This window comes from Trichechus manatus, unplaced genomic scaffold (assembly GCF_000243295.1).
Source record: "Trichechus manatus latirostris isolate Lorelei unplaced genomic scaffold, TriManLat1.0 scaffold00041, whole genome shotgun sequence".
In the NCBI taxonomy this organism is placed as follows: Eukaryota; Metazoa; Chordata; class Mammalia; order Sirenia; family Trichechidae; genus Trichechus; species Trichechus manatus.
In genome coordinates this window covers 4,409,617-4,432,200 of record NW_004443977.1, presented here as the reverse complement: position 1 = coordinate 4,432,200, position 22,584 = coordinate 4,409,617, and the positions used below count along the sequence as shown (strand labels likewise).

At 36.7% G+C, this 22,584-nt stretch overlaps 1 protein-coding gene across 1 annotated transcript in view; it reads right to left on the bottom strand.

The window, feature by feature from the left end:
- SPAG16 (sperm associated antigen 16) overlaps positions 1-22,584 on the bottom strand; it is a 999,944-nt gene that overhangs the window by 961,402 nt on the left and 15,958 nt on the right. Inside the window, exons 2-5 of the mRNA XM_004376284.2 lie at positions 21,035-21,081; positions 19,697-19,792; positions 14,158-14,276; positions 7,579-7,716 (exon numbers count right to left, since the gene is read on the bottom strand). Coding sequence (XP_004376341.1) covers positions 7,579-7,716; positions 14,158-14,276; positions 19,697-19,792; positions 21,035-21,081 — 400 coding nt within the window. The remainder of the gene's footprint in view (positions 1-7,578; positions 7,717-14,157; positions 14,277-19,696; positions 19,793-21,034; positions 21,082-22,584) is intronic.

Below are 22,584 nucleotides of genomic sequence, written 5' to 3'. Positions count from 1 at the left end.
CAAAGGAAGACAATATCCCAGTGTGGCAAGACTTAGTTTGATAGAAAAGTTATTTAAATTCCCATCATGAATGCAAAATGATGTCTATTCCAAAGCAATGCTATAAAAGGAGCGAAAATCATCAACTTACTCCTGCAAAAATCATTAAAAGTTTAACTAAAGAGACTTTGTGCTAAACACTTAAAATGATTCCCTCAGGAATAGAAATATTACATTCTTAATTACATTCTTACATCTAACAAATGACAAAGCATTACATATCTGTGTTGTTACACCCATAATACCTGGTCTGATATCAATATCTATTCTTAACAAAAGTTTGGGTGGGGTTAAAATTGTAGCAAATGGTCTGGGGCCTTAAAAGCCTGTGAACCGCCATCTAAGATATTCCACTGGTCTAACCCCTTCAGGAGCAAGGGAGAATGAAGAATAAAGACACATGGGAAAGTTTAGTCCAAAGGACTAATGGACCACAGCTACCACGGCCTCCACCGGACTAAGTCCGGTACAGCTAGATGGTGCCTGGCTACAACCACTGACTGCTCTGACAGGGATCACAATAGAGAGTCCTGGACAGAGCTGGAGAAAAATGTAGAACAAAATTCTAAGTCAGAAAAAAAGACCAGACTTACTGGCCTGACAGAGACTGGAGAAACCCTAAGAGTATGGCCCCAAGACACCCTTTTAGCTCAGTAATGAAGTCACACCTGAGGCTCACCCTTTAGCCAAAGATTAGAGAGGTCCATAAAACAAAACAAGACTAAACAGGCACACCAGTACAGGGGCAAGGACTAGAAGGCAGGAGGGGAGAAGAAAGCTGGAAATAGAGAACAGAAATTCAAGAAGGGAGAGTGTTGACAAGTCATGGAGTTGTTAACCAATGTCATAAAACAATATGTGTACTGTTTAATGAGAAGCTAGTTTGTTCTGTAAACCTTCATCTAAAGTACCATTTTAAAAAAATTAAATTTAAAAAAAAAAAAAAAAGAAATGTAGCAAATATTTTCCTAGCAAGAAATTGTCCCATAAGGAATTTGTTAACCAGATAAATAGATCCACGTAACCAGCTAAATCAGTCCAGAAGAAGGTTTTGCAGGATATACTGTTCTCCCTGTTACCACTCATGTCCCTTTACCCAATCTATTCTCCAAAGAGAAGCCAACTCACATTATGTTTCTGCTTCCCATCTCACTCAGAGAAAAATGCAAAGTTCTAACAACGGCGACTACCACTAACTCCCAGCTCCAGCCACTATGGCATCCTCCTTAATCCTCTAACAAACCAGGCTTTCCCACCTTAGGCTCTTTGAACCTCCTTTTTCCTATGCCTGAAATTATTTTTTTCCAAGTTTACACATGGTCTGCTCCCTCAGCTTCTTCAGATGATTGACAGGACTTTTCTCGCTATCCTATATAAAACAGGAAGCCTATTCACGTCTCTCTTCTTCATCTGTCTTATTTTTCTCCAGATCACTTACCACCACTCGATATGTTACATGATACATTTGTCAATATCCACATGTAGTTAGTTACTGGCTATCTTATTGGAGATATCAATGAAGAGGAAAGGAGGGGCAGACAGCATGCTGCATCAGAGAAGTTGAGAGAGAAGAGGGATGAAAAACAAAATGTTGTTGCCTTTGAGCTGGCACTTACTCATGGTGACATTATGTATGACAGAACAAAATGGTGCCAAGTTCTACACAATCTTCATGATCTTTAACATGTCTGAACCCATTGTTGAGGCTACTGTGTCAATTCATCTCATTGATGGCTTTCCGAGTTATCACTGACCCTCTACAAAACATGTTGTCCTTTTCTAGCGATTGGTCTTTCCTGATGATGTGTCCAAAGCAAACAAGACAAAGTCTCACCATCCTCAAGTCTAAGGAGCATCCCGGTTGTATTTTTCTAAAACTGATTTGTTCCTTTTATATCTGACCATGATATATTCAATACTCTTTGTCAACACCACATTTCAAATGCATCAATTCTTCTGTCTTCTTTTTTTTATCCAGCTTTCACATGCATATGAAACTGAAAAAGCCGTGACCTGCATCAGGAGCACCTTAGTCATTAAAGTGATATCTCTGCTTTATAGAACATTAAAGAGATCTTTTGCAACAGAATTGCTTTATGCAATACAGCATTTGATTTCTTGACTACTACTTCCATGGTCATTGACTGTCAATCCAAGTAGAATGAAAAACTTTGAAAATATCAATTTTTCTCCATTTATCATGATGGAAAAAAGACTGCTGAATTTGGAAAACAGGAGTACGTTAGGGTCCATGAAGGTCACTTCAGTAGAGTAAGTGGTGGAAGCCAGAATACAGGATATTAAAGTACAAGTACACTGGTGCTATTAGGAGTAAACCATTGGTTGAGATTATTTGCTGTGTCTACAGTATGAAAGACTGGAGAGAGAAAACCAAAACGGATGTCAGAAGAGATTCTGAAACTTGCTCTTGAACATAGAGCAGCTAAAGAAAATGGAAGAAACAATGAAGTAAAAAAGCTGAACAGAAGACTTCGAAGAGTGGCTTGAGAGATAAAGTAAAGTATTATAATGAAATGTACAAAGACCTTGAGTTAGAAAACCAGAAGGGAAGAAAGAATATGTTCATAATTTCTCAAGATGAAAGTACTGAATTAAAATTCAGGACTCAAGCTGCAATACTGGGGGATTCTGTGGGCAAAATATTAAACGACACAAAGTATCCAAAGAATATGGAAGGAATACACAGAGTCACTGAACCAAAAAGCACTGGTTGACATTCAATCATTTCAGGAGGTGGCACGTGATCAAGAACCGATGTTACTGAAGGAAGATGTCCAAGCTGCACTGAAGGCACTGGTGAAAAACAAGTCTCCAGGAATTGACGGAATACCAACTGAGACGTTTCAACAAACAGATGCAATGCTGGAAGCAATGATCTATACCAAGACTTTGGAAAATGGCTACCTGGCCAACTCACTGGAAGAGATCCATATTTGTGCTCATTCCAAAGAAAGGTGATCCAAAAGAATGCAGAAATTATCGAACAATATCATTAATATCACATGCAAGTAAAATTTTGCTGAAGATCATTAAAAAACGGTTGCAGCAGTACATCGACTGGTAACTGCCCAAAATTCAAGCTGGATTAAGAAAAGGACATGGAAGAAGGGATATCACTGCTGATGTCAGATGATCTTGGCTGAAAGCAAGAGACTACCAGAATGATGTTTACCTGTGTTTTATTGACTATGCAAAGGCATTCGACTGTGTGGATCATAACAAATTACGGATTAACATTGTGGAGAATGGAATTTCATAACACTTAATTGTGATCATGAGGAACCTGTACATAGACCAAGAGGCAGTTGTTCAAACAGAACAAGGGGATACTGCATGACTTAAAGTCAGGAAAGGTGTATGTCGGGGTTGTATCCTTTCACTATACTTATTCAATCCGTATGCTGAGAAGATAACCCAAGAAGCTAGAATATATGAAGAAGAGGAAGGCATCAAGATTGGAGGAAGATTCATTAACCTGGGATATGGAGATGACACAACCTTGCTCACTGGAAAGTGAAGAGGATCTGAAGCACTTACTGATGATCAAAGAGTACAGCCTTCAGTATGGATTACACCTCAACATAAAGAAAATAAAAATTCCCACAACTGGCCCAATAAGCAACATCATGATAAATGGAGAAAAGATTGATGTTGTCCAGGGTTTCATTTTACTTGGATCCACAATCAATGCTCATGGAAGCAGGAGTCAAGAAATCAAACGACATACTGCATCGGGCAAATCTGCTGCAAAGGACCTCTTTAAAGTGTTAAAAAGCAAACATGTCATTTTGAGGACTAAGGTATGCCTGACCTAAGCCATGGTATTTTCAATCACCTCATATGCATGCGAAAGCTGAACAATGAGTAAGGGAAGACCAAAGAAGAGGTGATGCCTTTGAGTTATGCTGTTGGCAAAGAATACTGAAGATACCATGGACTGCCAGAAAAACAAATTTGTCTTGGAAGAAGCACAGCCAGAATGTTCCTTAGAAGTGAGGATGGCGAGATTCATCTCAAGTACTTTGGACATGTTATCAGGAGGGACCAGTCCCTGGAGAAGGACACCCTCATGTCTGGTAAAGTAGAGGATCAGCGATAAGAGGAAGACCCTCAAGGAGATGGACTAACACAGTCGCTTCAACAGTGGGCTCAGCATAGCAAAAATTGTGACGATGGCGCAGGATCAGGCAGTGTTTCCTTCTGTTGTACACTGGGTCGCTATGAATTGGAACTGACTTGTCAGTACCTAACAACAACAGTATGAAAAGACATAAAATGTTAGTTAATAAAGACAACAAGATCAACCAAAAAGTTACTAATTAATGAAACTACTAATATTTATTTGTGGACATCAGACCACTGTAAATCTTTTGGCATGCCAGCTACCAATTAAAACAACGTTTATGAAATACTGCCTTTTCTAGTCTTCATTCAAACATCAGTTCTCTGCTAATTTAAGGTCGCTTAAATTCTAAATCTCCTCATTTAAAATAATAATTGGTCTACATTCCAATAGAAAACTAAAGTTATGTTCTTTTTCCAAATATGAATGTCAAACTATTTCTTACGTCATTCCTCTCCTTATCTAGTACGCAATATACTTTTACCTTAAATGTAACTATAATTTTTTTAACAATATTGTCCTTTTTACCCCTTAGAGTATATATAAAGAAACTATCCTTACAGTTATTCCCCCAACTATATATCTTAGAAGAAAATCTATATCTCACCACGTATAATGAAAACCTCTCTTGTTTTAAAATTGGCAATTCTATTTGACTTGTGAGGATTATAAGTCAGGAAAAGATAAGTCCTTGTATTAATTATAGAAATTCAAACAATATTTTAGAGTGAAATACTCCTTCTTTCATTTCTTCCTCCATGCTTCATCACTGCTGAATTTTAAAAGTATTAAAGTTGTGATGATTACAAAAAAGTCTAGGGATGACAGCCTTTAGAGATATAGATATATCAAGATAGCTGACATTTTCAAAGCACTCTGTATTGCACAGCTCTTTAACATAGATTGTCTCATTTAATTATCACATCATTCCCTAGGAATTAATAATATTATATATAATTGCTCCCTGATTAACAATAAGAAAACTGAGTTAATAAGTTTCAGAATATTGGAAGATAGGTATTTGAAATTTAAGGTTAGTACTCTTTCCAAGGCAACTCTCCCCAGATAAATATTAACTATACAGCTACATACACCATTAAATACTACCAGTATACTCAAGGACAATACATGACTGTAAGTTGACTTTTTTGCATATTAGAAATAAATTATTTGAAAAATATTTAACATGTGCACTTGTTTTAAACAACAGCCTAAGCTTTAAAAAGGCAAACATTATGTCAAATTTCATAAAAGGAATCTCATGTTTATCACTAATTCCTACTGGAAAATTATCCTCCCAAGTCAAACTGAAAAACCTAGTTAAGGAAAGCATTACAATTTGGGGTAAGCCTATAGCATGACAGATGTATCTCTGGGATTTTTTTTTTTTTCCCACTAAAGTCCATTCTGCATTTTCTGAGGATGTATCCAATAGAACTAGGCTACAGGGGCATATTTACTAAAAGGTGCTGTGAAAACATGAATTCAACACATAAATATTAAACATCTACTAAGGGTCAAGCAGCTTCTCCTCAGATTTGCCATGTCAGGTAGATAAAAGCAAATAAATATTTTCCTTTTCCAATTTGTAAGAGTCCTGGTGGTGCAGTGGTTAAGAACTCAGCTGCTAACCAAAAGGTCGGTGGTTCAAAACCACCAACCACTCCCCCAAAACCCTATGGGAGAGCTCTACTCTATCCTTTAGGGTCGCTATGAGTTGGCATCAAATCAAATTGATGGCGATACATTTTTGGGGGGTCTTTTTTTGGTATATCAAATGAGATATATTTGAGAAATACCTATAAGCCAACTGAAACTAAACTATAATCAGATACTTTAGTAAACACAAACAAGAGACAGACTTCATTTGAGCGATACCTGTTTTAATCGTGGTTCCTTTTAACATTAAATTAATAATTTGCATGGGTTAATAGTTCATGTAATTTTGATTACAGTTATTAAATAATACTCAATAAACAACCAGCCATCAATAATGATTACTTAATGTCACTGGGGCAAAGCTCATTGCATAAAGAAGATGTATCTATTCAAAAGAAAATTAGCAAACTCAAGCAATAATTCAAAAGAAATCAGGAACTAAAACTGTATGCCAGGCAGCACTTTGAAAAATTTGCTGTGTCAAATTCCCAGCACATCCATTAGGTATCTATACAAAATTACAGTGAGCATCAAAGCAAACAGTGCAAACCACTTCTGAGAAACGGAACCAAGAATAGAGAGAGAACACTGGTTCTAAAAACATATGACTCTTTTGGATCATCATGCACTTCTATGTAAAATGTAAAATTTTAAATGCCAAACAGTACACCCATAAAAACAAAACAAACAAGAAAACCCATTGCCACTGGGTTGACTCTGACTCATAGTGACCCTATAGAAAATATGAAATTTACATACCTTGTAAAAATATTTCTATAAATGCATATAATAACTGAATAAATGATAATACAAATTATCCTTTATTTACAGCCACCTTTCAAAGGCAGGGGTTTATTTTAGAATAAATGTTTATTAAGGCCCATAAACGTTTCCTCCACTTTGCAATCATTAGTATTGTTTCTTTACATTAAAATTTTTTAGAAAGATCTTTAAAATATTATGTTCCTATATAGTAGTTCTGTTAATCTAATTTTTGTTTTAATAGGATTGTTTAACAAAGCACTCCTAAAATATGTTTAATAAAAATAAATGAATAAATGAAGCACGAACTGTCTCAGCTCCATATCTAAGGAGTGATTTTCCATATAACATTTCCTTAGATGAATAGATTTTCCCATTTGCCTTTTCCAGAGTAACACTGGCTGCTTATCTAAATTTGTTTGCTAAAAATTGCATGGCTTCCATTGATTTTAGAAAAGAAGAACAATGCAGAGAGATTTAGCTTCAAACTGTAAAGGTTTCTCCTCCATGCACAAATTCATAGGAAATTACAAAACCAAGATTTCCTATGGGGAATTTTCAAATCGTGAAGTTCCTCTCCTAGGAATAAACTAGCTCCTTCTCTCCTCTCTGCTTTCTATAACTTTACTATCATTTCAGAAATTAGCTTATCTTCCAGGAGAAAATTTCACAATCCATGAAAAGATTATCAAAATATGTAAGTGAATGTTACATAACAAATTCACCGTTTCCTTCAGAACCCTCTGTATTCCACTCTTGTCAATGAGCTGCAGTTGTGAGTCGTGGTCATCTGTTTAATTGGCTAGTGAAGTCTTTCACCTTCTTTCCAACTAGAATTTAAATATAATTCAGTTCTCCAGAATTAAAGCTCTGGTACATTAACCACCATTTACGGATTAGCCTCCTTCAACTCTTACTTTTACTGAGTCCAATATAATACATATTTTTTAATGGTCATTTAAAAAATAACATACTCAGCCGCCTGTTTGTGTTGCTTCAATTCTTTCTTCAGATTTTTGTTCTCATTTTCTAAAAACATATTCTGGGTATAGACATCTGGAACATTCTCAGCATCTCGAAGTTCAATTATCCCCTTCTGTATTAATTCATACCTAGGATAAAATCAAACAAGAAGGCTTTATGTGTCTTACAATATGACCCCTAACTAGAAGTGTGATATACAGCCTTCTTCATCAATTGAAGAAGGAGCAATAGGTTTACTGCTGAAGAACTAGTTGTGTAGCATTGTATACACAAAACTACAGACACTGCCCACACACCCTGAGAAACATGAGGGGCTTTTTAGTGGGAATTTTAATTCTAGGCTCTGGCTTTAAAAAAAGTTGCAAAGTTGTAACTCCACCGCCCAAATTTGAGTAATTATGCATTATGCTGAATTGTATTAGCTAAAAGCAGGAATACTTATCTTTTTTTTTTTTTTTTGCAAATTAAAGAAATATACTCTTAACTTACAATCTTTTCTATAATTAAGAAGAAATTAAATTAGTGATTAATTCTTATAAATAATTGCTCTATTACCTTTGAAGGCATCTTTATTACCACCCTGCCTTCAGTGGAATTGTAGGAACAGGCTGAACTGGAGATAACCAAAGACTGAAAAGGAAACAAAAAAGGAAAGAAGGAAAAATAACAACCTGTTTTCAAAACATTTGAAGAATGGGAAGGCGAAGAAGAATGAGACAGAGTGAGCGCTAATAAGAGGGAAAGGCAGAGAAGAATGATGTACTTCTAGGGTGACTGAGTCCAGGCCACATTAACTGCCAGGAAATGGTACAGCGGAGGGAAGGAGATGGATAATATATGCTCACATGAGGGTATGATCAAAGAACATGGAGGTCCTTGTGGAGGTCAGAACCATAGTGAAGACAGCCCAGAAGAGGAGCAGATGGTAACTTCTTTCTTTAGAAAATATTTAAATGAGTTTTTGGTTATACATAAGTAAATCAAATAAAGAGCCCTGATGGTAGAGTGGTTAAGCACTCGGCTGTTAACAGACAGGTCGGTGGTTCAAACCCACCAGCTGCTCCATGGGAGAAAGATGTGGCAGTCTGCTTCCATAAAGATTTACAGCCTTGAAAACCCTACGGGGCAGTTCTACTCTGTCCTGTAGGGTCGCTATGAGTCAGAATCAACTTGATGGCAATGGGTTAATTTCCAATAGAGAGGTTCAAGACAACATGGTTCCACCTAACTAGTGTTCTATGTAATAATCGGAAAAGGCTATCTTCTTTAGGGGCAGAATTACATTTCTGGAGATTATGTTTCCTTTAAGAAACTGTTCCCTATCTAAATATAGCTCTAAAATTTGTTTGTTCTTGGGAAATATGTGACCTTGGGATTCTGATATCTAGCATGTAGTTTAATGTTTTCTGTATTCTAATTCCCTTCTATGATTCCCAAACCTCTGTAAGTGTCTTAAAAGTTATAGCCTGTTGTCAGCTATCTTTGTGGAATAATGAGGGAAGGACCTGTACCAGCAGAAGAAGTACCAAGGTGTAGGAAAACAGACTTGAGGTGGCAAGAGGGAGACTCAAAAAGAACAGAGCAGGTCTACCTAAGGAAGAAAATGACAACAAAGACTGATTACAGAGAAACACTGGATTCACTGCAGTAAGGCAGAATGAATCTTAGACCAAGGTGTGCACTTGTCGGCTACAGAAGTCTAGGACAACTGGTGTACTAAGTGCATGAATCAGAAATGAGTCAAGAACAGAAAGAGCACTGAACTGGGAGTCAAGAGACCTGGGCCCCTGCTCCAGCTCTGTCCCAGTAAACTGTGTGAACAACAAAAACTCACTTATTGGTAACATGCAGGCGCTGGACTAGGTCATCTATAAGGTCCCTTCCAACTCTGATTTTATAAGATTTGAATGGGAGCCCTGGTGGCATAAATGATTACGTGCTCTGCTGCTAACTGAAAAGTTGGCGGTTCAAACCCACCCAGAGGCTCCATGGGAGGAAGACCTGGTGACGTGCTGCCTTCAAGATTTCAGCCAAGAAAACCCCTATGAGGAAGTTCTACTCTGTCACACAGGGTCGCTGTAAGTCGGAATCAACTCCACAGCACCTGACAACAATATCAGCTCCTTATACTCAAACCATTGCTCCTGGAGGAAGCTTTCTAAAGTACAAATCTAATTATATTTTATATCACTTATTCACTTAAAATCCTCTAGCAGGTCCTGATCACTTTAAGGATAGGATTTAAACTCCTAACATGGTAAAAGAAAGACCCTTAACATTCTAGCCTCTGATTATTTCTTCAGCCCCATTTTCAGTTGCTACTGTCCAAGTTCCAGGCATTATCTCTCTCCCCACCAAATCAGTCTCTTCTTCCTGGAACCTCTGAAGTTCCACTTCACTCCCCAACCCCACCTCAATAACTTATACTCACTCTTCTAGACTCAGCCACTCCAATGTAACTTCTGGGAAGCCCTACCTGACCCTACCATAATTTAAGGTTGTTAGATTCCCCTGCTCCCTTACTGCTAGAGCTCTAGATCTTTGTAATAATCTATATCACACTGTATCGTAGTTGTCTGGCTACTAATCCTTCCTTCTCATTAAACTACTAGCATGCATTTAAGGGTAAAGACCCAACAGTCTTTTCTATACCACTAGCACCTGGCACATAATACATGTTCAATAAGAGTTAGTGAGTCAACTAATTTATAATCCGCACTTCAACTAATTAACCATCACTATATTCTAATAAACATAATTCCACACTTCTTACCCATCATATCTGGAAGTAAGCATTTTTCTCTCCTAAATGATATACCACCTTCTCTCTTTCAAAACCCACAAAATGGCTCCGCCTTATGAACTCTTTCCAAATTCAAGCCCCACAAAGTTGCTGTCATTTCCACTACTCTCCTCAGTATTCATTTAAAGCAAAAAAAAAAAAAAAAAAACCAAAACCCTCATCATTAGCACTTCCCTAATTAGCATTGCTCATAATAATGAATATATAAGTTTGCGGTTCATTACCTGATTTAACAGGAGACATCTTTTTGTTTTCTCCTTCCATTAGACTGCAAATTCCCCACATCGGAGATTCCTCACTTTGTTTGTAACTATGGATAGTCTATGCCATAGAACTTGACAAACACTATTATTTCTCAATAGCTGTGGCTAACTGCCGAACAAAATAAACTTAAATATTCATTTGGTCAGTTTTAAAATTCAGTTTCCCGGTAGTCTTGCTCTATTCTACGCAAATTGTAAAATTACAACTTTGGAATAATTCTAATATAAGTTTCTGATTGCCAAAGGTTAAAATTAAAAATATTATTGTGGAGATTATGCTTGAAACATTTAATTACTTATTTTTGGAACATCTAAATTTTATTAATGATTTTCATAAACATAATCTGTTTTGTCTGATAATACATTTTTCACGTATATACTTAAAATACCACATTTCCTCCATTTTAACCCGTTTTAATTTTGCTCCCAACCCACTATCAAGGTGATTCCAACTCATAGCTACCCTATAGGACAGAGTAGAACTGCCCTATAGGGTTTCCAGGGCTATAAATCTTTATGGAAGCAGACTGTCACATCTTTCTCCCATGGAGCGGCTGGTGGGTTTGAACTGCTGACCTTTCGGTTAGCAGCCTAGCTTTTAACCACTGCACCACCAGGGCTTCTCTAATTCTGCTCCCAGGGAAATTATTATGGTGTAAAAACAGTACTTCTAAACTGACATAAAAGTTACTATCTGCCATAGAATTGGTTTTCAGCTTATAGCCACCCATGAGACAGAACAGAACTGCCCCATAGGGTTTGCTAGGCTGAAATTAATGCCTTTGAATTATGGTGTTTGGCAAAGAATACTGAATATATCACAGACTGCCAGAAGAATGAACAAATTTGTCTTGGAAGAAGTACAACCAGAATGCTCCTTAGAAGCAAGGATGGTGAGACTTCCTCTCACGTACTTTGGACATGTTATCAGGAGAGACCAGTCCCTGGAGAAGGACATCATGCTTGGTAAAGGGTCAGTGAAAAAGAGGAGTGCTATGAGTCAGAACTGATTCCACAGCACCTAAAACAACAACGGTTTTTACAAAAGCATATCATCAGGTCTTTCTCCTACAAAGCTGCTGGGTAGGTTCAAACCACTGGAGCACTTTACCATAAAACTGACTAAACCCAGAGTGCAAAATTTTTAGTGATTCATTGGACAAATTCCTACCACATTCACCAATATATATCATTTAAACCAGGGACTGACAGCTTTTAATGTGGAAACCTGCTGCCACTGAGTCGATTCCGACTAATAGCTACCCTACAGGACAGAGTAGAACACAGGGTTTCCAAGGAGTGGCTGGTGGATTCGAACTCCAGACCTTCAGGTTAGCCGCCAAGTTCTTAACCACTGTGCCACCAACCAGATAATATTTTAGAGAATATTAATATTCATTAAAAAAATTTTGTGGGCCATGCAGTTTCTATCTCAACTAATTAACTTTGCCATTCTAATTGGCGATACATAAAAGAATAGTCATGGTTGTGCTCTAAAAAAATTTTATTTACAAAAACAAGAGACAGATGAGATACGGCCCAAGGACTTTAGTTTGCTGACCTATGATCTAAATGAATGTGATGTACTGCAGTTACTATTTGAGGACCGAAAGAACATAATTCAAATTTTTCTGCCCAGGATTTTTGTTTTTTCTTTTTTGAAAAACTAATAATGGAGAAACTTTGTTTTATTAGCTTTTATAAGATTAAGTGAATTCACAAAAATGATACATGTGTTTTTTCTGTAATAAAAATTATTAAAATAATATATTCAATATTTCTATAGTCCTACTATATAGAATTGGTAAAGCTTGTGATCAAAATAAAAAATGTTTCATGTGAAATAATACACAGCATAATTTCATTATGAATGAGCAGCTAAGAATAAAGATAACATTATTTGAACCACAGTATTACCAGGTCACTATAATAAAGAGAAATTTTTAAGAAATTTTACCTTCTGATTGTAATATGTTAAATCATGTGCTTATTTAGGGATTCTATAAATCCTAATATTATGTTTTACTGAAATTTCATTTCATCAATTCAGACTGCTAACCTAAAAGGATAATATAACAACAATTACATAATTGTTCAGAGTATACATGGATCCAGACTTCTCTAACGGAATCATTTCACACTTTGGACTACCCAGTCATGTAAGCACTACATGTCCTAACACAAACTCTTAGAAGAAAAAAGGAGCAATTGGACCACATTAATCGGTCATTTCATTAGTACTGCAAATTAACCACTTACCTACTTTTACAAAAATGTATTTTCTAGTACATTTGCAATTACTTCTTAAATGTATTTTTATAAAATTCTTTTGTACAATTTTCAGATTTAATAGGAACAGTATTATTTTTCTACCATTAAACTTGCTCTTTTTCTTAGACTGCAGTAATGAAAAATGGTTTTCCTCATTAAATTTATTAAAATTATTAGATATGCAATTTAAAATATGAAACTTATTTCTCTTATGCATGGTCTCAGTATATGAGAACCAAAAAAAAAAAAAAAAGCAAAAAATTACATCACAGCTGGATTAGCAGAAACTGCAAATTGCCCCTACAAGTAAAATTAGGAGTTAGTGCAAAAACACTATAAACATCATTACATATTATATTAACCCTTCTATCTATTGTATGGAGCCCTGGTGGCACAGTGGTTAAGAGCCCAGCTGCTAACCAAAAGGTCAGCAGTTCAAATCCATCAGCCGCTCCTTGTAAACCCTATGGAGCAGCTCTACTCTGTCCTATAGGGTTGCTATGAGTCAGAATCAACTCAATGGCAATGGATTTGGTTTTGGTTTTATCTGTAATATGCAATGGCTATTAAAAATCAAACTTACATTTTCATAGCCAATCATTTAGTAATATTTTTAAAGAACATTCCGAATCTGAGAACATGCCTGGTGATGGTATTACTGTAGCAAAGGAACAAAAACAGTATGCCGACTGATTTTTATAATCAATAAGTTATTAAATTTTTCAATCATAACAAGAAACTCTTGCATTTAGGTGATATTTTAAAATGCAATTCCACTTCTAAATGAAAGAAAATTCACAGAAAAAGAATCAACCAGTTGTGTGAACAGAGAAAGACAAGTCATTACACTACAAGTAAAACAAGCAAGCAAAGTAGTATTGTTAGTAGGATGTCTAAATGCAGGAAATAATACTCTTAATAATTATGCAAAAGATATTAGGAAAGTATTTCACAAAACATCTTTGTGTTATATAACAATCAATTTATTTGATTTTTGAAAATCACCTAAACTTGAATATTTGGGAAAGCTATTTAATAAAAATTTATTTGCAAGTATATCGTTTATGTGTGTGGGTATGTGTGTTTGTGATTTGAGGGATAGGGATGAGAAATTTTCCAATCTTCTTGCATAAAATGAGTCACTTTAAAGTCTTTTAAGATGGTTAAAGATGTGCATGTTAAATAATGTTAACATTTCTACAAAACTACCATTTATCCACATAATTATTTACCATTCAGATTGAAAGCAATCAAGAGTTCGGGTCATTCCCATTTTAATCAGGAAATTGCAAAGAAAGTCTTCTATTACTTCAGGTACTGCATGCTTCGGAGGAAGAACTGTTTTCTGCTCCTGAAATTTAAATGTGCTATTATTTCTTTTGAGAACATGAAAGCTTGATTCATTCATTCATTCTTTTTTTAACAATGTTTGCTGAGTACTATGTGGTGGGGTCTACTTTAATCATTGGGGATAAAGCCAAGAAGAAAACTGACAAATCTCTGTCCTCACAAAACTTATAGTCAAGTGGATAGAGACAGAAAATGAATAAATAAATAATATACATTATGGCAGATAGTACTAAATGTATGGGGAAAAATAAAGCAGAAGATAGAAGATAGGGAGAGCCAAGGGTAAGGCATATAAGTGTGTGGAGCTGGGTTGCTATACATGTAGTGTGATGATGAAAGACCTCTTGATAAAGTGGCATATTAGCACAAACCTAAATGAAGAGGCAGAGTGGGTCAGGTTCCAATTATATGCATCAGCAAGCGCAAATGCCCTGAGGTAAGAGTGTGACTGGATTGTTTGAAGGACAATAAGAAAGCCAGCTTGCCCTTTCAATACCACATCACAAATCAAAAAAAAAAAAAAAAAAGTATGAACATTTTAATTTTTCTTAATTATTATCATCATATTAAAAATTACAACAATTTTTTATACGGATTTTTAGAAAACTATGGAAGAAATACTGTACAATGAAGGGTACTTGCACTACAAATTCATAATGGAAGTAAAAGTCTATTAGATCAGGGATCAGCAGTTTTTGTAAATGAAGTTTACTGGAATGCAGCCATGCCCATTTATTTACATATTGTCTATGGCTGCTTCTGCATCACATGGCAGAGTTGAGTAATTTCAACAAAAGAGATAACCTGACCCCAAACCCTGCCTATAGATTTTTCAATCCACTATATTTGACTTAATGTGAATTAAGGGGGTAAAGTACAAATCACAAATAAAATAAGGTTTACCTTTTAAGACCAATGGATTTTTATGTTTATTTTACGTGCCAAGTACTATGTTAGGCATATTACTTTACAAAGTACCAATACAAATGAGTGGTACATAAGGCATTTTTAAAAAGCCTTTTATAATTAATGATACAAAGGGGGAAGATGATGAGCATTAAAATAAAAATTTCAGTTGCACCTCATTCAAAATACTATATTTTAAACTTATTCCTATAAATTATTGTATTGCGATATCCAACAAACTACTAAGTCTATACCTTGATTATGAGAAAGGAGTTCCTACTTTAAGAATGCAATAGATCTCCCTTTGCGTCTACCTAGAAGGAACAGTATCTATCAAATTCATTAAGAATATAGCTTTCTATGAGTTGGAGCACTCCATTTATAACAGCATATAATCAATTCTGACTGCAAGAAATCCTCCTTTGGGGCTTTTCTCAATACTGAGTGGCTAGATATTTTGGAAAAGAATAACTAGATTTCCAGATTGAGGTAGTCTACAAGATACTGAAAGATTAGCATAGGACAGAATATGAAGTGAAATTCATCACATACTATTCTGCACTGGAAAAATCAAATCTACAGCAAAAAAACAGTATCACAATTTCCTTCACATTTCTCAGTATAAAATGGTTTCATTGTCAGAAAAAAAGGTCCATCTTACTTAGTGATGATACGAGAATATAAAGCACTTTTAAAAATATTTTTGCTCTCATCATTGTCTTAGTTATCTAGTGCTGCTACAACAGAAATACCACAAGTGGATGGCATTAGCAAAGACAAATTTATTCTCTCAGTCTAGGAGGCTGGAAGTCCGAATTCAGGGTGCCAGCTCCAGGGGATAGCTTTTTCTGTCAGTTCTGGTGGAAGGTCCTTGCCATACATCTTCTACTGGTCTAGGAGCATCTCAGCACAGGAACCCCAGGTCCAAAGGATGCACTGTGCTCTTGGCACTACTTTCTTGGGGTATGAGGTCCCCCTGTCTCTCTGCTAGCTTCTCTCTTTTATATTTCAAAAGAGATTGACTCAAGGTAAAATCTAATCTTGTAGATTGAGTCCTGCCTCATTATTATACTGCCTCCAATCCTGCATCATTAACATCATAGAGGTAGGATTTATAACACATACGAAAATCCCATCAGATGACAAAATGGTAGATAATCACACAAAACTGGGACTCATAGCCTAGCCAAGTTGACATACATTTTGAGGGGATACAATTAAATCCATACCAATCATTAAATTATTGTCCATTTTTAAATGAGTTTTAATGCCATCAGTGTTATACACCTCTAACTGATGATCTTATAATAAATAACCATTTCCCACTATATTCCTTAATAAAATTAGTACAGATCAGAACCAAGATGGCAGAGGAAGAAGGTTCACACTCCCATCCTCACACAGAAAAAGCAAAAAACAAGCAAAAAGTGTCAGTACTAACATCATTGGAACTCTGGTAAACAGTAGGGGGGTCACGGCAGCTGGGATAAGGCTTACGGAATGATAGGAAGGCTCTGAGACCTTTTTTTTTTTTTTTTTGATACTAATTTGAGCACCATCTCCATCCCCTACTCAGAAGCCAGCTAAAAGTGGTAGCAGTGTTTCCAGCTTGGGATCTTGGTCCCTGGTTCTGGAGTGAACAGTGAGCACTTAATTAACGAAGAATATCATTTGCCCATTTGAATTTAAAGGACTGAAGCAAAGTGCTTGTCTCAGTTTCCTCCATCTTAGAGGTTGCTCAGAGATGAGGAGAGGCAGTACAGCCTGAGGCACTGTAAGGTGAACCAAGAAGCCGGGCTTTGAACTGGTTGACGTAGTAAAACTGGAACAGACTCGAATTTTTACAATTTGGGTAATCTGGAATGGCAACCAGAATGGAAAAAATTATAGGTTGAAGCCCTGGAATGGGAGACTTGGAAGAGGTGTAACGAGTCCTTTCAGGAGCCTGATGCATGAATTACTGGGTTATTTCCAGGACTGCAGAGAGTGATACACATTCAAAGGGGCATGTCAGCAGCCATCTTTGAGCAGGACAGCACTGTTTCCAACTCTGCACAAAATCCTACTGGCAAGAGATTTGGTTGCTATGCAACATATATGCTGCCCTTGTTTTCTAAGAGGTAGAATAACTTTCTACCAGGGCTTTGACACATAATTTGTCCCATTCCAGCTACCATTCCAGTTCACCTAACTTCTAAAATTTGGAGTCTGTACCAGTGTCACTTCCTCGGCCATGACTGAACCAGAAAGAACCAGTATGATGCGCTGCTAACAAGCCTGTGATCACCTGGGGCAAAGAAGGGCACTGACAGGCTGGGGTCAAAACCCTGGGGAGAAAATTTCCTTGGGAAACTGGGGCATTAAAGGACACCCATTTAAAGTGTGTATAATTAGACAGGGAAAGTCAGCACAACTGGACTAAACCAAAAGCTAAGAAGTTTCGAGGGACAGAGTAGCAGGGGCAGGGGTCTAGAGACCATGGTTTCAGGGGACATCTAGGTCAACAGGCACAATAAAGTTTATTAAGAAAATGTTTTGCATCTCACTTTGGTAAGTGGCGTCTGGGGTCTTAAAAGCTTGCCAGAGGCCATCTAAGATGTATCAATTGGTCCCAACCCACCTGGAGCAAAGGAGAATGAACACCAAAGACACAAGGAAAATATTAACCCAAGACAAAAAGGGCCACATAAACCAGAGACTCCATCAGTCTGAGATCAGAAGAACTAGATGGTGCCTTGCTACCACCAATGACTTCCCTGACACAGAACCCAACAGAGTCCCTGACAGAGCAGGCGAAAAATGGGGTGCAGAACTCAAATTCACATAAAAGACCAGACTTAATGGTCTGACCGAGACTAGAGGAACCCCAGAAGATATGGTCCCCGGACTCTGTTAACCCAGAACTGAAACCATTCCCAAAGCCAACTCTTCAGACAAAGATTAACTGGACTATAAAACATCAAATAATTCTTGTAAAGAGTGTGCTTCTTAGTTCAAGTAGATACATGAGACTAGATGGGCAGCTCCTGTCCAGAGGCGGGATGAGAAGGCAGAAAGGGACAGGAGCTGGGTGAATGGACACGAGAAACCCAAGGTGGAAAGGGGGAATGTGCTGTCACATTATAGGGATAGCAACTAGGGTCACATAACAATGTGTGTATAAATTTTTGTATGAGAAATTACCTTGAGCTGTCAACTTTCACCTAAAGCATAATTAAAATAAGAATAAACTCTACATTTCACAAAAGTGCAAAGAAAACAATACATTTATTTAAGAATAATCAAATAATAAAGTGTGTATAATTCAGAGAGCCACACACATTGCCCAGGGCAAAACATATGCCTAGAAAGATGTGAGGTAATATTAAGCTGTCTCCTAGGGTGGATCTCCCAGCTCAGTGAAAGCCTGGTTAAAGACTGACCCAATATAGAGCCATTCTGCAAAGACTAAAAGAAATTTTTGTTTTTTATTTTTACCCCCGTGGCTTTTCTTCTATCTGTTTATAAGCGATTATAGGATCTGTATAAAATACTAAATTCTGTACATGAGTTCTGATGGTCGTTTTTTATGCGTCAAGTTGGCTAGAACCAAAGACCAAACCTGTGCTGTCAAGTCAATTCAGACTCATAGCAACCTTATAGGACAAAGCAGAACCGCCCCATAAGGTTTCCAAGGAGTGGCTGGTGGATTCGAACTGCCAAATTTTCATTAGGAGCCAATCTCTTAAACACTGCGCCACCAGGGCTCCAAGTTGGCTAGGGCAGTTACTTAATTAAACACTAATCTAGGTGTTGCTGTGAAGGTATTTTGTAGATGTGGTTAACATCCACAATCAGCTGACTTTAAGTAAAGCAGGTTACCCTCCATAATGTGGGTTGGCCTCATTCAATCAGTCAGAAGGCCTAAGAGCAAAAACTGAGGTTTCCCAGACAGGAAGAAATTCTGCCTCAAGACTGCAGTGTCAACTCTTGCCAAGTTTCCAGCCTGCCCTACAAGTATCAGACTCACATCTGCAACTCTAGCCTGATTTTGCAGCTTTCCAGGCTGCCCTAGAAATCTATGGATTCAAACTTGCTAGCCCTAAAAATCACAGGAGCCAATTCCTTGAAATAAGTCATAGACACACACATGCACATGCGTGTGTACACACACGTAAACACACACACACATATCCTACTAGTTACGTTTCTTTGGAGAACTCTGACTACGCATGAGTGCTGAAACTCCTTGGAGCAATGTGAGTGAGATTAAACAGGCAGATTATGAGGGAAAGTGTCACTTGTTGGAAAGTCATGCAAGAGTGGCCGTAATGTGGAGAATGACAATCCAAAGAAAAGTAAATATGATTGTTTACTTAAAGTGAAGGCTTGATGATAAATATGAATACTATACACAGAAGGCAACAGGACGGCATGGAGTAAGGTAATGTACTTAAAGTTTGAATGACTTTCTAAACTTCACATGAAAAGTTTCTTGGCTAAATTATAGACTACAGTTGTGCTCAAAATTCTCACCAAAATATAAGTATCTGTAGCCTGTTCTTGAACAATCTGAATTGCTTTTGCCAGATCTTCTTCACCTTCTGGAATGCAAAAATTATCATCTGGTATCTAAAGCACAAAGAAAGAGAAGGATAGGAAGAGTGAGCAGGAATATAAAAATACCTTATTTCATTTCAGAAATCATTTTTCCTCACAAGCAAAGCAAATGATCAAAGAAATACATTTTATGTTACGATACCAAGTCACTCAAAGAGCTATGAAAAATGGATTACTAACAATCAGGCAGCTTTCTGATTTCCCTGTAAATGTCACTTAGTGCCATTTCTAATAAGCTGGAGATTAAATTATAGGCAACTGCTTTTATCTATAACAGTAAATGTAGTCTAGCAATTCTACTAAAAAAAAAAAAAAAAAGTTAGCCCATCTAAATGCCACCATTTACTCTCCATCCCAGGTTTTCTCCACCATTACTTTTTCGTAACTACTAGCAACTGCAAATCTCTACTTTATTAAAAAAACAAATAAACCAAAAACTCTCTGCCTAAGAGTTAAGTTCTTGGAAGCATGCAATCAACTCTAATTATGATATTAATGATAGTTAAGGCATAGTGCATGCTTCCTATGAGTCACTCACTGTTTTAAGCCGTTTACATTTATTAACTTATACAGTAACTTCATGTGGAAAATAATATCTCCATTTTACCAGCGGAGAAAAAAAAAAAAAACGAAACTGTCTCCTATGTTTCTCCTGTCTCTTCCTCATCCAGCCCACAAATTGCCAGGCTTTCTTCTCCACAGTTTCACTCACAAGTTCTGTCATTTAGGAGTGATTTTATCCTGGAAAGTTCAGAAGTAATAATAGGTCTCATGGGAACAATGAATTAAAGGAGAGCCTTGAGACAGGAACCACAGTAGACAGAAATGCAGTAAGTTGGAAGGCAGCACAGGACTTGAGTTCCAGCTGAGTAGTGGGAGGCTAGGAAACCTGACCCAGAGCAGACTAAAAACCCAAACCCAAACCCATTGCTGTGGAGTTGATTCCACCTGTCTGATGGACAGAGATGACAGTTCGTAGCATGAAGCCATAAGGCAGGCCATCAGGAGCTGACTCAGAAGGATAATTAACAGGAAAACCAAAAGAGTCAGATTTATTAATCAATTTAAATGCTTAAATCAACTTATCACACCTCACTCCTAACAAGCTGATATTAGCTAAATCCACCTGAAAAACTAGCAACTCTAAGGAGAAAAAAAACAAACTGGTTTACATGTTTCAGAAAAGAAAATGAACACTTCACAAGAATGTCTACAATTAACTTACAGAATAAATACCTAAAGTGAACAAATTACCTCTTCATAGTCATAATCATCTTCAGATGCTTCAGTTACAGTGACCTCTGAATATCTTGTCAAGTTATAATTTCAAAATATGAAAAAATTATATTTAAAATTGATTCAACCTTAAAACACAGTATTGAATCCAACAGACCTCACCAAGAAGTTGGTAAATTCATGTAAAGTAAGCTTTTTTTAAACTTTTCTTCCCATACAGCTTATAAATCCAAGAGATGTTTTAAAACAAAATACTTTTAATTATTATTTTTTAATTATTGCTCCATACAACCCAAACACATGAAAAACTACATTTCAATCTTCTATCTACTTAATGATTTCCACCTTGATTCTAAGAAGGACTTTATTTTGTTTACAAAAACATGCATAGTATCATAATATAAATTAGAAAAGAGATAAATATTATGGATAGGAAAAATATAACAGTAATTTCTTAAAATTTATCTTAAATGCCACTGAATTTTCCATAGCTCCTAAGACAACTATTCACAATGCAGGTTTACTTCTTTATTTGGTTTAAAACACAGTGAAGGAATTTTAAAAATAAATTTCTTTTATAGGAAAGGAAAACTAATTTTTAAGCAAATATAAGCTATAGAGCAATCATAATTCAACATTTTATCAATATTCAAAAACATTAAAATATTAATGGAAATGTTTCCAACAAAAAAATAATAATTCTAAGAGCAATGTTCATTCTTAAAGAATTGCCATTATACTTGCAAAAATTGCAAGTTACTCTAATTACAAATGAAAACTTCAAGATAACGTTTTAAATTAATAGAAATCACAATACATACCAGTGACACTATATTGTTTGTTGGCTGGTGGGCTGACACTATTTTTCACTTATACCAAGTTGTTTAAAAGGTATGTAATTGAACACTTTTTTAAAATTTTTTCCCATACAAAAATTTATGCATACATTGTTATGCTTCTCTAATTGCTCTCCCCATACTGTGACAGCACACTCCTCCTTTTCAACCGATTCCCCATGTCCATTCAACCAGCTCCTAACCCTCTCTGCCCTCCCATCTCACCTCCAGACAAAAGCTGCCTGTTTAGGCTCTTGTATCTACTTGAGCTAAGAGGCATACTCCTCATGAGTATCACTTTATGTCTCACAGTCCAGTCCAATCCCTGTCTGAAGAGTTGGCCTCGGAAACTGTTTTAGTTCTCGGCTGATAGAGAATCCAGGGGCCACACTTTCTGGGGTTCCTCCAGTCTCTGTCAGACCGTTAAGTCTGGTCTTCTTACTAGAATTTGAGTTCTGCATCTCACCTTTCTCCTGCTCCATCCGGGACTCTCTGTTGTCTTCCCTCTCAGGGCGGTCATTGGTGGAAGCCGGGCACCATCTAGTTCTGGTCTCAGGCTGATGAAGTCTCTGGTTTACGTGGCCCTTTCTGTCTTTTGGGCTAATACTTTCCTTATGTCTTTGCTGTTCTTCATTCTTCTTTACTCCAGGTGGTTGGGACCAACTGATGCATCTTAGATGGCCGCTTGCAAGCTTTTAAGACCCCAGATGCCACTCACCAAAGTAGGATGCA